Raw genomic sequence first — 12,293 nt, forward strand, 5'->3', positions numbered from 1 at the left:
TCATTTTGATGTAAGTTCATTTTAGCTCCCCCTCCTTAAATGTAAGTTCATCTCTAGCACTTGCATGGAAGCTGACTTTTATCATTTATTGAAAAAAATTTAAACTCTTTGAGCACTGTACGACCTATCTTTCAAATCAAGTGAAGTAATTACATAATTTTATAACTTTCCATGAAAAGTTATTTTTTCTCCAATGTCTAATAATTTGATTTGTATTCTCCTGTGGATATTTTTTCTCTTTTATTCATTAGTGTAATATAAAGGGATTGTTCAACCAGAATAAATAGCTGGTCCCCTTATATTCTTTGCTAAAAACATTTCTTTTAAAAGTAGCATCATCTTCAGTTTCAGGATCCTTCAACTCAATGTGTTTAATTCCTGTACTGAGCATATTCATGAAGGAATTAAATGAAGGAACAAACAGTCATCATTGTAGTCTGGTCTCCATTATTATCATGTTCCCTTGTCACTTAATTTCTCCCACTCTCAGTTGTTCCATCTGTAAGGTGGAGGTAATAATTATCTCATAAGGTCAAGAGGACAGTATAATGATAAATGGGGATAACTAAAAAGCATAAAATTATTCATAAGAAAAGTAACAAGAAAATGCAATGTCCCTAGGCATGGGCAAGGATTTCATGACTAAAACATCACAAGCAATGGCAACAAACGCCAAAATCGACAAATGGGATCTAACTAAAGAGCTTCTGCACGGCAAAAGAAACTACCGTCAGAGTGAACAGGCAACCTACAGAATGGGAGAAAAATTTCTGCAATCTACCCATCTGACATACGGCTAATATCCAGAACCTACAAAGAACTCAAACAAATTTACAAGAAAAAAACAACCCCATCAAAAAGTGGGCAAAGGATATGAACAGACACTTCTCAAAATAAGACATTTATGCAGCCAACAGACACATGAAAAAATGCCCATCATTACTGGCCAGCAGAGAAATGCAAATCAAAACCACAATGAGATACCATCTAATACCAGTTAGAATGGCAATCATTAAAAAGTCAGGAAACAACAGACGCTGGAGAAGAAATAGGAACACTTTACACTGTTGGTGGGAGTGTAAATTAGTTCAACCATTGTGGAAGACGGTGTGGCAATTCCTCAAGCATCTAGAACTAGAAATACCATTTGACTCAGCCATCCAATTACTGGGCATATACCCAAAGGATTATAAATCATGCTACTATAAAGACATGCACACGTATGTTTATTGTGGCACTATTCACAATAGCAAAGACTTGGAACCAACCCAAATATCCATCAATGATAGACTGGATTAAGAAAATGTGGCACACACACACCATGGAATAATATGCAGCCATAAAAAACAATGAGTTCATGTCCTTTGCAGGGACTTGGATGAAGCTAGAAGCCATCATTCTCAGCAAACGATCACAAGGATGGAAAAGCAAACACCACATGTTCTCACTCATAGGTGGGAACTGAACAATGAGATCATTTGGACACAGAGCAGGGAATATTACACACCGGGGCCTGTCGTGGGGTTGGGGGATGGTGGAGGGATAGCATTAGGAGACATATCTAATATAAATGATGAGCTGATGGGTGCAGCAAACCAACATGGCACATGTATACCTATGTGTCAAACCTGTACATTGTGCACATGTACACTAGAACTTAAAGTATAATAATAATAAAAAAGAAAAGAAAATGCAATGTCCCAAAACTAGAATTTGAAAAAAATGCAATGGTTGTTTATGCAATGTTCTTCACATCAAAATCCCTCAAATCCAACATGAGATAAATTATTTGATCTTAAAAAAGGAGCTTCATCATCTAGAATTAGGGCTCTGATAATGAAATATCAATGGTAATGACTTAGTATGTGACACCACATCACCCATCCTCAATGCTAAATATTTAACTTGAGTAAATGTGTTGATTCTGATAAAATTCTGAGTGAAAGCTATAAAACAGAAGTAAAATACTCAAAGAAGAGCAAACCTTGATTACTCAAAATGCTTAGAAAATGAGGGTTCACTTCTTGCATGCAGCCCATCATCAATGACTCCAGATACTCATTTTGCAGAAGAAGTTCCTGATTTCACTTTGCTCCATCAACGTTTCCCTCTTATGACTTCCATTTGAGCAGAGGAATTGTATTTTGGTTTCTTAAAGGTTTTTCTTTGATTATGATTAATCAAGAAATCTAAAAATTTACAATACTCCAAGGTTTACTATTATAACATGAAATACAATATGCAGAATTGAAAATTCCACTATAGCTTTTTCAAAAATTCCACTATTATGTGATTCAATTTCACAAATTAAATCTCACTTTCACTATCTCTTCTAGTCTCAAAATGATTTTGCACAGTATCTCTTTCAAGACATCATTTTGTTAATATTTTTTAAAGCTTGGCATCTAAGGTTTCTAGTTTATTACCCCTCCCAAGTATTAATAGTTTATTCTCTCATGGAGAATTTAAAATTTGAGTGAAACTTACTTTCTTGTATTGCATTAAGAATCTCTGAAAAGTCCACATCACTCTTTGGCCCGTCAGGTAGTATTTGCATATCCAGCTGGTAGCCTTGCAAATCCACACCTCCTTCTAGAGAAATGAAAGATATTCATGGAATTTGCACTGGTTATCAGAGAGGCTGTCATTAGGGTCCCAAGGAGAAGCTATGTCAAAATCCAAAGTGAACAGCTAGCTGGTTTGCCAATGATCCTCCTTCTTAGACAAAGGACTTAAAAAAAAAAAAATACACAAGCCATTTGCATTGTATGGGACCAAAAAGGTTCACTTGTATTTCCAATGCAAAAATAAGGCAACTAGTTTTTCACAAGGATACATACTTCATAGTATTTACTGATAATTCCCTAGGTAAAAAAATATAACATAGCCTCTACCTAAGGGTATTTAAAATTATTTTCAGCTTCCACATGGATTAAATGTGACATTAACAAAAACATTTTAAGATATCATCTTCTTATAATAATTCATTCTTAAGGATGGAAATTAAACCTCCCTGATTCATCATTTATTTTTCAACTGTATCTGAATTTGAAAATATTTTCTATGAAGCAATTAAGCCTCTTGTTCTAGGTTTGTCTGACATATTTTCGGCATGTCCTAAAGAAAGAAAGTTTTTATGCTGCTCCATACACCTATAGAACATTTAAGGAAGTCAAAGAAACCAAGGTACCAAAAAGTAGCTTTATCATGAACAATAAACCTTCTAAACCTTCTAAAAGCTTCTTAAAGTAATCAGTAAGAATGTCTCCAATTTGAGGAGTCTGCCAGGGCTAAAAAGCCAGTGCTAAAATAAACAGCCTGATGCCTAAAACAGAACATGCCCTAGCTTCCAGTTTTTTTGTAGAAATAATCCTCTCTTAAGCCTAGGAGGTATACTCAGCCTTATACAAAGTTTCAGTTACATTCCTAAAGCTCAAGAATAAGATAACTCACAGCCTCACACAAATGCTTATTCTAGGAGTAAAACACCTAAAGGTAACTTAATATTCTATTATATTTAACAGAAAATAAGCCTGGGAGGGCAGGGACTTTGTCTGCATGCTATAACCCAAGCACTTAGAACAGGACCTAGCACAAAGTATATTCTCAACAAAGTAGATTCTCAGGCTGAATGAATCAATGAGGTTATGCAGTAATTACAAAACCAAAACAGTAGAGCTAAAAGCAAAGCTACAAGCTCTGATTCTGGAGTCAGAGAGACCAACGTTAAAATTCTTATTAGGTAATGCTAAACCTCTCTAAATTTTAGTTTTCTCCTTTATGAAACAAGGATGACGATAACAGCCTCGCAGAGCAGCCACTAGTATTAAATGAGATAATGCACAAAAACCTTAGTTGTCATGTAGTCAGCACTCAATAAATAGCAGCCACAGGTATTAACATTGTCATCCATAATAATAAGCAACACTGCATTTATATAGAGACAGACTACGTATTCAACAATATGAATAATGAAAATGAAGTCATAAGTCCGTTCCTTGAGACCCCAGTATGCATTTCGGTGACTGTCAGGAACTGCTGTTTAACATTCCAGTCACAGCAGTGAACTTTTCAGATGCACAAATGCAGCTGCCTCATTGCAAAGTCTGAAGCTGCCTATGAGAGAGTTTCTTAGGACAGACAAACATGCCTTCCTGCTGGTCCAGAATTAAAATGGGCTATTTGCCTTTTTCTTCCATGGCCAGTTACTTCAAATGGGTAAAGAAAAGTTCTGATGCTTTTCAGTCTCAACTAAGGCTAGTCAGCTTTATTCTATTTGATGGCCAAAGACCTCATAATTACAACAATGACAAGAAAAATAACAAGAATATTCAATATCACCCTGGCTCTGGGCTATGTACTTCATGGTATCATTTAGTCTTTAATCTTGAAAAGAAGGTGCAATGCAATGGAGTAAAATGCAATGGAGTCACACAGTTACTAAAGTGTAAAGATGTAATCACAATCCATGCTCTTCACTACTCTTTAAAATCACCCATATCCAAGCAGTCACAAACACAGGCTGTTGGAGATAAGAGAACTGGATTTGCCAAATAAATTCAACATAATCCAATAAAATGATCCTGTGTTCTAATACTTCAGATCAAGACAAAACCCATTACATAACCAAAAAAAAAAGTGACTTCCTAAATAGAAACCCAATTTATTTATTTGTTATTTGTCACAGACAGGGACTCATAAACTCAGGTAGAAGTAGCTATGACTACTAGATAACTAGAATTTTTAATAACAAAGATTCCAAAAACCTCTGATAATTTTTTTTAAACGTGAGAAGACAGTATAGAAATATAAGACACAAAAGAAGCACCATAAAGGAGGCACATAGGTCATTAAATTCTGTCTTCAAAGAATATTTAATGATGTGGGAAAATGCTTGTTTATAATGAAAAAGTGAGGAAAACCAATACAAAAATATAGATAGATTAGATAGATACATAGATAGGTAGGTAGGTAGGTAGATAGAGAGATAGATAGATACATATATACATACATATATACATACATAACAGAGACATGTCCCAAGTACAGTCATGTCTCACTTAACGACAGGATACTTTCTGAGAAATGCATCGGTAGGAGATTTCATCATTGTGCAAACATTGTAGAGTGTACTTACACAAACCTAGTTGATATAGCTTACCACATACCTAGATTACATGGTGTAGCCTATTGCTCCTAAGCTACAAACCTGTACAGCATGTTACTGTACTGAATACAGTTGCCTAATACAGTTACCTACTGTAACTGTAATACAATGGTATTTGAATATCTAAACATAGAAAGGGTACAGTAAAAATAGAGTATGAAAGATAAAAAATGGTCTCTCTGTATAGGGCACTTACCATGAATGGAGCTTGCAGGAATGGAAGTTGCTCTGAATGAGTCATTGAGTGGTGAGTGAATGTGAAGGCCTAAAATACTATTGCACATTACTAGACTTTATAATAAACACTGTACACTTAGGCTACATTAAATTTATTTTAAAATGTTTCTTTCTTCAATAATAAATTAATCTTATGGTAAGTTTTTACTTTGTAACCTTTTAGATTTTTTTTAACTTTTGACTCTTTTGTGATAACACTAAGCCTAAAACACAAACCCATTTTATAGCTCCAAAAAAATATTTTTTTCTTTATATCCTTATTCTGTAAGTGTTTCTCTATGTTTTAAATTTAAAAACTTTTTAAAAACTCTTTTTGTGAGAAATGAAGATACAGACACACACATTAGCCTAGGCCTACACAAGGTCAGGATTATCAATATCACTTGTTCCACTGGAAGGTCCTAGGGGCAATAACATGAATGGAGCTCTCACCTCCCATGATATAAATGCTCTCTTCTGGAATACCTCCTAAAGGACCTGCCTGAGGCTATCTTACAGTTAACTTTTTTTTTTAATCAGTAAAAGGAGTATACTTTAACAATAAAAAGTAGAGTAACATAGTAGTTGGTTATCACTGTCAAGTATTATATACTGTAAATAATTGTATGTGCTATATTTTTATACAACTGGCAGCACAGTAGGTTTGTTTACACCAGAATCACCACAAACACGCGAGTAATGTATTGCACAGCTGCACCATCACTAGGCAATAGGAATTTTTCAGCTCCAGTATAATCTTAATGGGACCACCATGGTTTATGTGGTCCGTTACTGATGAAAAAGTCATCATGCAGTGCATGACTGCATACTAAAAAACATACCCATTTATATGACTAGAAAAATATAACAGGAAGAAAATACTCAAAACAGATACAGAAGTTATCTCTCAGCTGTGAAATTATGGGTAGATTTTGTTTTATACTTTAGCTTTTTTATGTTTTTCACAATGAGAATACAAATTTTTTTTGAGACAAAGTCTCACTTTGTCACCTAGGCTGGAGTGCAGTGTTGTGAACACAGCTTACTGCAACCTCAACCTCCTAGGCTCGAGCAATTCTCCCACCTCAGCCCCAAGCAGCCAAGGGCTACAGGTGCGTACCATGATGCCTGGCTAATTTTTGTATTTTGTATAGAGACAGGGTTTTTCCATGTTTCCCAGGCTGATTTTAAACTCTTGACCACAAGTGATCCGCCTGCCTCAGCCTTCCGAAGTGCTGGGATTACAGGCGTGAACCATTGCACCTGCCCTTAGTGTAAAACATTTTATAACTTTAAAGACATGTAAAAATTCAAGAGTGGGATAGTGGAGTTTAATAATTATTTAGAGTTCAGGATTTAAGACTGAAAACAAAGATTGCAGATACTAAACCGTAAATGGTAAATATCCAATTTAATATAACAGATTTTCTAAATTCATGTAATTTTTTATTTTTTTAATTATTTAATTTTTTTTTTTTTTTTTGGAGATGGAGTCTTGCTCTGTCACCCAGGCTGGAGTACAGTGGCGCGATCTCGGCTCACTGCAAGCTCTGCCTCCCGGGTTCATGTCATTCTCCTGCCTCAGCCTCCTGAGTAGCTGGGACTACAGGCACCCGCCACCGCGCCCGGCTAATTTTTTGTATTTTTAGTAGAGACAGGGTTTCACCGTGTTAGCCAGGATGGTCTCGATCTCCTGACCTCATGATCTGCCCGCCTCGGCCTCCCAAAGTGCTGGGATTACAGGCGTGAGCCACCGCGCCTGGCCATGTAATTTTTTAAAATGTGTAAACCAAATAGCTTCAAAATGCAACATTATCTTCATGCTAAATATTATGATCACACATAGAATCCCCCAAATATAAGGTATTTTTCTGTCTCTGCTCTAGAAGAAATACAGAATATTCTTGCATAGAGGATAATGTGATGGTCTGGAACTTCTGACACTAAGCCATTCATTAAGTCTAACACCACAAAGGAGAGGGAGCTGTAAAACAAGGACTTTTGTAAGCTTTCCTAAATGGAGAGTGATCAGTGTACCAATGCATCTTCAAAGATGACAATCTCCACCTTTAACTTACAATGCCCAAGTGAAAGAGACTAAATGACTTCAGTGTAGAAAAATGTACTATGTCTACTTCATACTTCTGATTTTATTTATTTATTGTTACTCATATAGCTTTTTGTTATGATTTCTAAAAACCTAAGAATCTGAGTTCTTTGCCATAGCCACAGATATCCTGGACTTTGGGTCAGAACACAAAGTTTGAAAAACTAGGCAAGATGGTAAAGATACTATAGATTCAAACTGAAGACTTTAAAATACAGCCCCACTGGGCATCAGGAATTAACATGCAATTAAAGTACAATCCTAAGGAAGCTAAACAAATAAATTAAAGAGTGAAGTTAAGAAGATCCCTAAAGATGTGGAAACACATTGAACAATTAAAAAAAAAATCAAGAATAGCTACAAAATCCATGTTATCTCCATTTTGTCTTTAAGTTTCCCCACATGTTACGGATAGAAGTGATTATACTCAATACTTAATTGTGATTCTGTAACCTTGGTAACAGCACTTACATTTAATAAAAAGTCTTTAGCTGGACAAGCAATATTTTAAAAATTCATTCTGTACCTAGCTTACAGCTAGGCATTATTTTTTATTTATTTATTTATTTTTAGACAGTCACACTCTGTCACCCAGACTGTAGTTCAATGATTCAATCGCAGTTCACTGCACCCTCAACCTCCAGGGCACCAAAGCACTTTTATACAAGAGAAACAACAACAACAAAAATGAGTTCCAAACATAAGTTTCTTGATTAGCAAATATGTCACACAGCTCTTTATATTTTGAACTCACATAGCTCTTTATATTTTGTCTTTTCTATAGTATATGTTTTCTATGAAAAATGAGATAAAGTACCTAGCATAGTATGAAGCAGACAAAGAAAATGTAAGTTCCTAGTTTTTCCATATCTAGATTTCTTCCTCATTGCTAGCACCCTCAACTACACAGTAACACATTGAAGCCTGGGATCAAACTGCATCCCCGTTTTATCTCCTATAAAACCTAGAACAAGGCCTTGAACATATTAGTTGTTCAGTTAATGCTCTTTCACTGCAATTTCACATTATGAATAACAATAATGAATATAAACTAAAAAGATGATCCAATTTTTTTAGTCTACAATTTGAAGAATCTCGATAGGTTATCAGTAGATAATATGATAATATGAAAGACATATTATAGATCATAACTTTTTGCCTTTACAGTAAAATCTTGTTAAATTTTATCAAATAATAAACAAAATCTCAAAGTACCAAAGGGCTTATAATAAAAATCAATAGCTACCCTTTTTGCAATCCCTATTCTTTTCCTCAGTGGAAACAGGACTTTTAAGAGTCTCTGTTGGATCCTTCTATGTGTGTGTCCCATTGTTGCATGATTTTCCAATTTTATATACTATATATGGTTTTTCTGCTGTGACACACAATATAACTTACATTACTGCCACTCTCCACTTGCCCTCCACTCACTCACCAAATCACTATTCTTAGTAATTTCATTAGATTGCCTTAGTTTAGTTACTTTAAATAAATCACTTAAAATTCCTTTCCTTGTTCAATCAATTATAGATATATCTCATATGTGTAAATTAACATAGTGATCAAAAAAGGAGATACTGGCACTAAACTAACCTGGATTTGAATGGTACTTTTATGTGACCTTGACTCATTAAATAATAAACTCAATAAGCCTTATCTTTCTCACTGAAAATATAGGAAACTAAAATTTTTTGGAGGCTTTAGTATAAATTATAGACATTATACACAAATAATCTGGCCCATCATGTTAGATCAAGGTGCTTCACTACAAATTTTATATGATATTCATTCTCTGCAAAATGAGGGCCTATTCCAGGTTTGGGAACTAGGCTAAATAAAAACAATCCCACTTTAAAAATCTTGTAATTTGGGACTGTGAATAGTTACTTCATATTGAAACCAAAATAAAGGAAAGTCTGACAAATCAGTTCTTACGCTCCCCGTGTCACAGAAAAGATGGGGAGTGTGTAAAGTAGACTTAAGAGGATAAATGATATTTTCTATAATAACTTCATAATAACTGTTGCTACAGCTGAGCTTCTGTCTACATTCTATTTATAGTCTACAAATAAAAATTGGTGGTTCCTGTCCTGAGAGGTGTATTTAATACAAATCCTCAAACACAGCATTTTTTTATAGAATAGGTAGCAGTGATATTTCAAAACTTGAGCTACATATCTAAAATAAATCCTCACATGTAATATTTTTGGACTTAAGAGGCTGCAAAGACCCCATTTTCTAAACTGGGAGTTTTGTATTGAACTCCCCATAGGTGAATTCTGTATTCCTATGACAGTGTTAAGATGGAGAATGGTGTTAAGTAAGGAGGAAGGGCTGGGTGTGGTGGCTCACACCTGTAACCCCAGAGCTGCAGGATGCTGAACCAGGAGGACTGCATGAGACCAGAAGTTCAAGACCTACCTGAGCAATATAGCAAGACCTCCATCTCTAAAAAAATAAAATAAAATTAGCTGGACATATTGGTTAATACCTGTAATCCTGTCTACTTGGGAGACTGAAGTGGGAGGATCACTTGAGCCCAGGAGTTTGAGGCTGAAGTTAGCTATGATCATGCCACCGCACTCCAGCCTGGGTAACAGAGTCCTTGTCTCTTAAAAAAATAAAAATAAAAAAGAAGGGAGGGAGGTCCATTCTGTCCTTACAGACTTTGCTGGCATCAGCCAGTGTTCAAGATAAGTCTTTGAGGAAGAGAGTAAGGAAATGAGTTCAGCTCTTCTGGAGAATCTAAAATTGGAAACCATAGATTTACATGTAGGAAATGCTACTGGTTCTGAAAAAAAAGTTCCATATATATATATTTTTAACATTATTTGTACTACTTACCAAAATCCTTTTTTTGTGTGTGGCATAAACTAAAAAAGCTTCACAATAGAAGATGCTTCATAAGTGTAACAAATACACATGCCATTTTATTAGTATTGTGTAAAACTATAAATCTGATGATGTTGTAAGTTCATTCTTTTACAGAAGAAAGCTTGGCTCATATTAGCAGGACTATACATATTGATTCACTCACACTAGTCACTATAAGGCTAAAGCTATTCCCTCAAATGATTAATGCTAAGTAGTCCTAATGGCCAAATTCTTTACTGGGTCCTGATGGGAGAACCACATTTGGCTAACAGTAGGCAGATATTTCTGAGGTCTAAAATGGAAATAATAATTCTACTGCTTTGGCCAGTAATGGCTCTCCTTCAGCAGAATTGCTTCCATGTTTTCCAGGACTGGTAGGATCATGATCTCCTGAGTTATAATGCATCCCTTCACTAAAAGTTCCCAAGATGGCCTGGAAGTCAGAATTGCAAGGCTTCAAACAGCAGGAAGGATTGGTGAATCACATAGGCAGAATTCTGTGGTATCTTCCAATTTCCTAGATGCTGAGGTCTGTTGTGATGACAAGGACTCTTGCAGATGAGGAGAAGAGACAAACTCAGCATTATAGAACAGAAACGGTGCAATTTTCAGCCTCACTAAATGTTGTTAACTCTTTTGTCTTGAATGATAAGTCTTCATATATGAAGGGCTTGAGAGGAATGTGAGAAGGAATATTGCCCTTGCAAAACGACAATCTTCAAAAAAGCTAGGACTCCGCCCCTCTTGTGCATCGGCCTGTCAGCTCAAACTCAAACAATCAAGCCCAGTAAAAGCCCACTATTAACTGACTATCCACCATGGAAGGGCTTAGGTTTTAAATCTCAACTCTACTAGTTATAGTTGTGTGATCCTGAGCTAAATGGTTAAAGCATCCCATCCTATCTTCAGTGGATCCATTCCAAGATCCCCAGTGGATATCTGAAACTGTAGATAGTACTGAACCCTATATATAGAGAGATAGATATATAGATATGTGTGTGTGTGTATATATATGCTTTTTTTCCTATACATACATACCTATAATAAAATTTAATCTTTAAATTAGGAACAATAAGAGATTGACAACAATAACTAATAACAAAATAGAACAATTATAACAATAATGGTAAAATAGAACAATTTCTGTCTTTCTCTCAGAATTCTTATTGTAACTGAAATGATGAAAAACAAAGTTATGGATAAGGGGCACATTGCTGTACTTAAATCTCTGCAAGTTTCTAAAATATAAAATTATTCGAAATAGCCTCAGGCAGAAGAAGCAGTTTTAAATTTCACAAAACACAATGCTCTTTCCCAGAAATTAATCATTTGCTTTTCTTTGTGGCTGCCTTTTTATGGCTCTTCTTCATTCACTTTCTGTGCTCAAAAGGTTGTAAAATGATTTTTCAGAAAATTCCCTCTAAATGCATCCTATAGATCAAAATGTGTATGTATATGTCCCTCAGTAAAATGAAAAGCAAATGCAAATAAGAGAAGAATGTGGTATGTATTTTTAGAAAAAAAATAATTTTGTTACTCAGCAAATGATAGCAAGGAACACAGATACCAATGCCCACATTTGCCAAGGACCAAAATAGCTTGTTTTCCTAAGCACCCCCACCTATTGACTAAACTCACATCACACATCTAAAAAAACCCACTTAAAGAGGAAGAGATTCAAATGAAGGATAATTAGAGTGTTATTTCTAAACCACAGCACTAACTGTTCTGAAAGCCACCACATTCACCTTCAATGCAATGAGAAATAAAACAGAAGTCCAAAGTAGCCCTTGCCGCTTTTTCCATACAATTTATCTTCCAGCCACCCCTAAAATCCATTCACAAATAGGAAGACTGATTATCTCATCCATGCTTCAGTTCTGTTCAAGAGAGCAGCCAGGTTCCTTAGATCCTATAAGCAAACCTCAG

At 35.3% G+C, this 12,293-nt stretch overlaps 1 protein-coding gene across 6 annotated transcripts in view; it reads right to left on the reverse strand.

Moving 5' to 3' along the window:
- LOC105493844 (anoctamin 4) overlaps positions 1-12,293 on the reverse strand; it is a 380,690-nt gene that overhangs the window by 191,331 nt on the left and 177,066 nt on the right. For 5 of the 6 annotated variants that reach the window (XM_011761778.2, XM_071071254.1, XM_011761784.3 and 2 more), the window contains one exon: positions 2,488-2,592. The exons of the other annotated variant lie outside the window; for it this stretch is intronic. In XM_011761778.2, coding sequence (XP_011760080.2) covers positions 2,488-2,592 — 105 coding nt within the window. The remainder of the gene's footprint in view (positions 1-2,487; positions 2,593-12,293) is intronic. 6 annotated transcript variants of the gene reach the window in all.

Source organism: Macaca nemestrina, chromosome 10, assembly GCF_043159975.1.
Source record: "Macaca nemestrina isolate mMacNem1 chromosome 10, mMacNem.hap1, whole genome shotgun sequence".
NCBI classification, from domain to species: domain Eukaryota; kingdom Metazoa; phylum Chordata; class Mammalia; order Primates; family Cercopithecidae; genus Macaca; species Macaca nemestrina.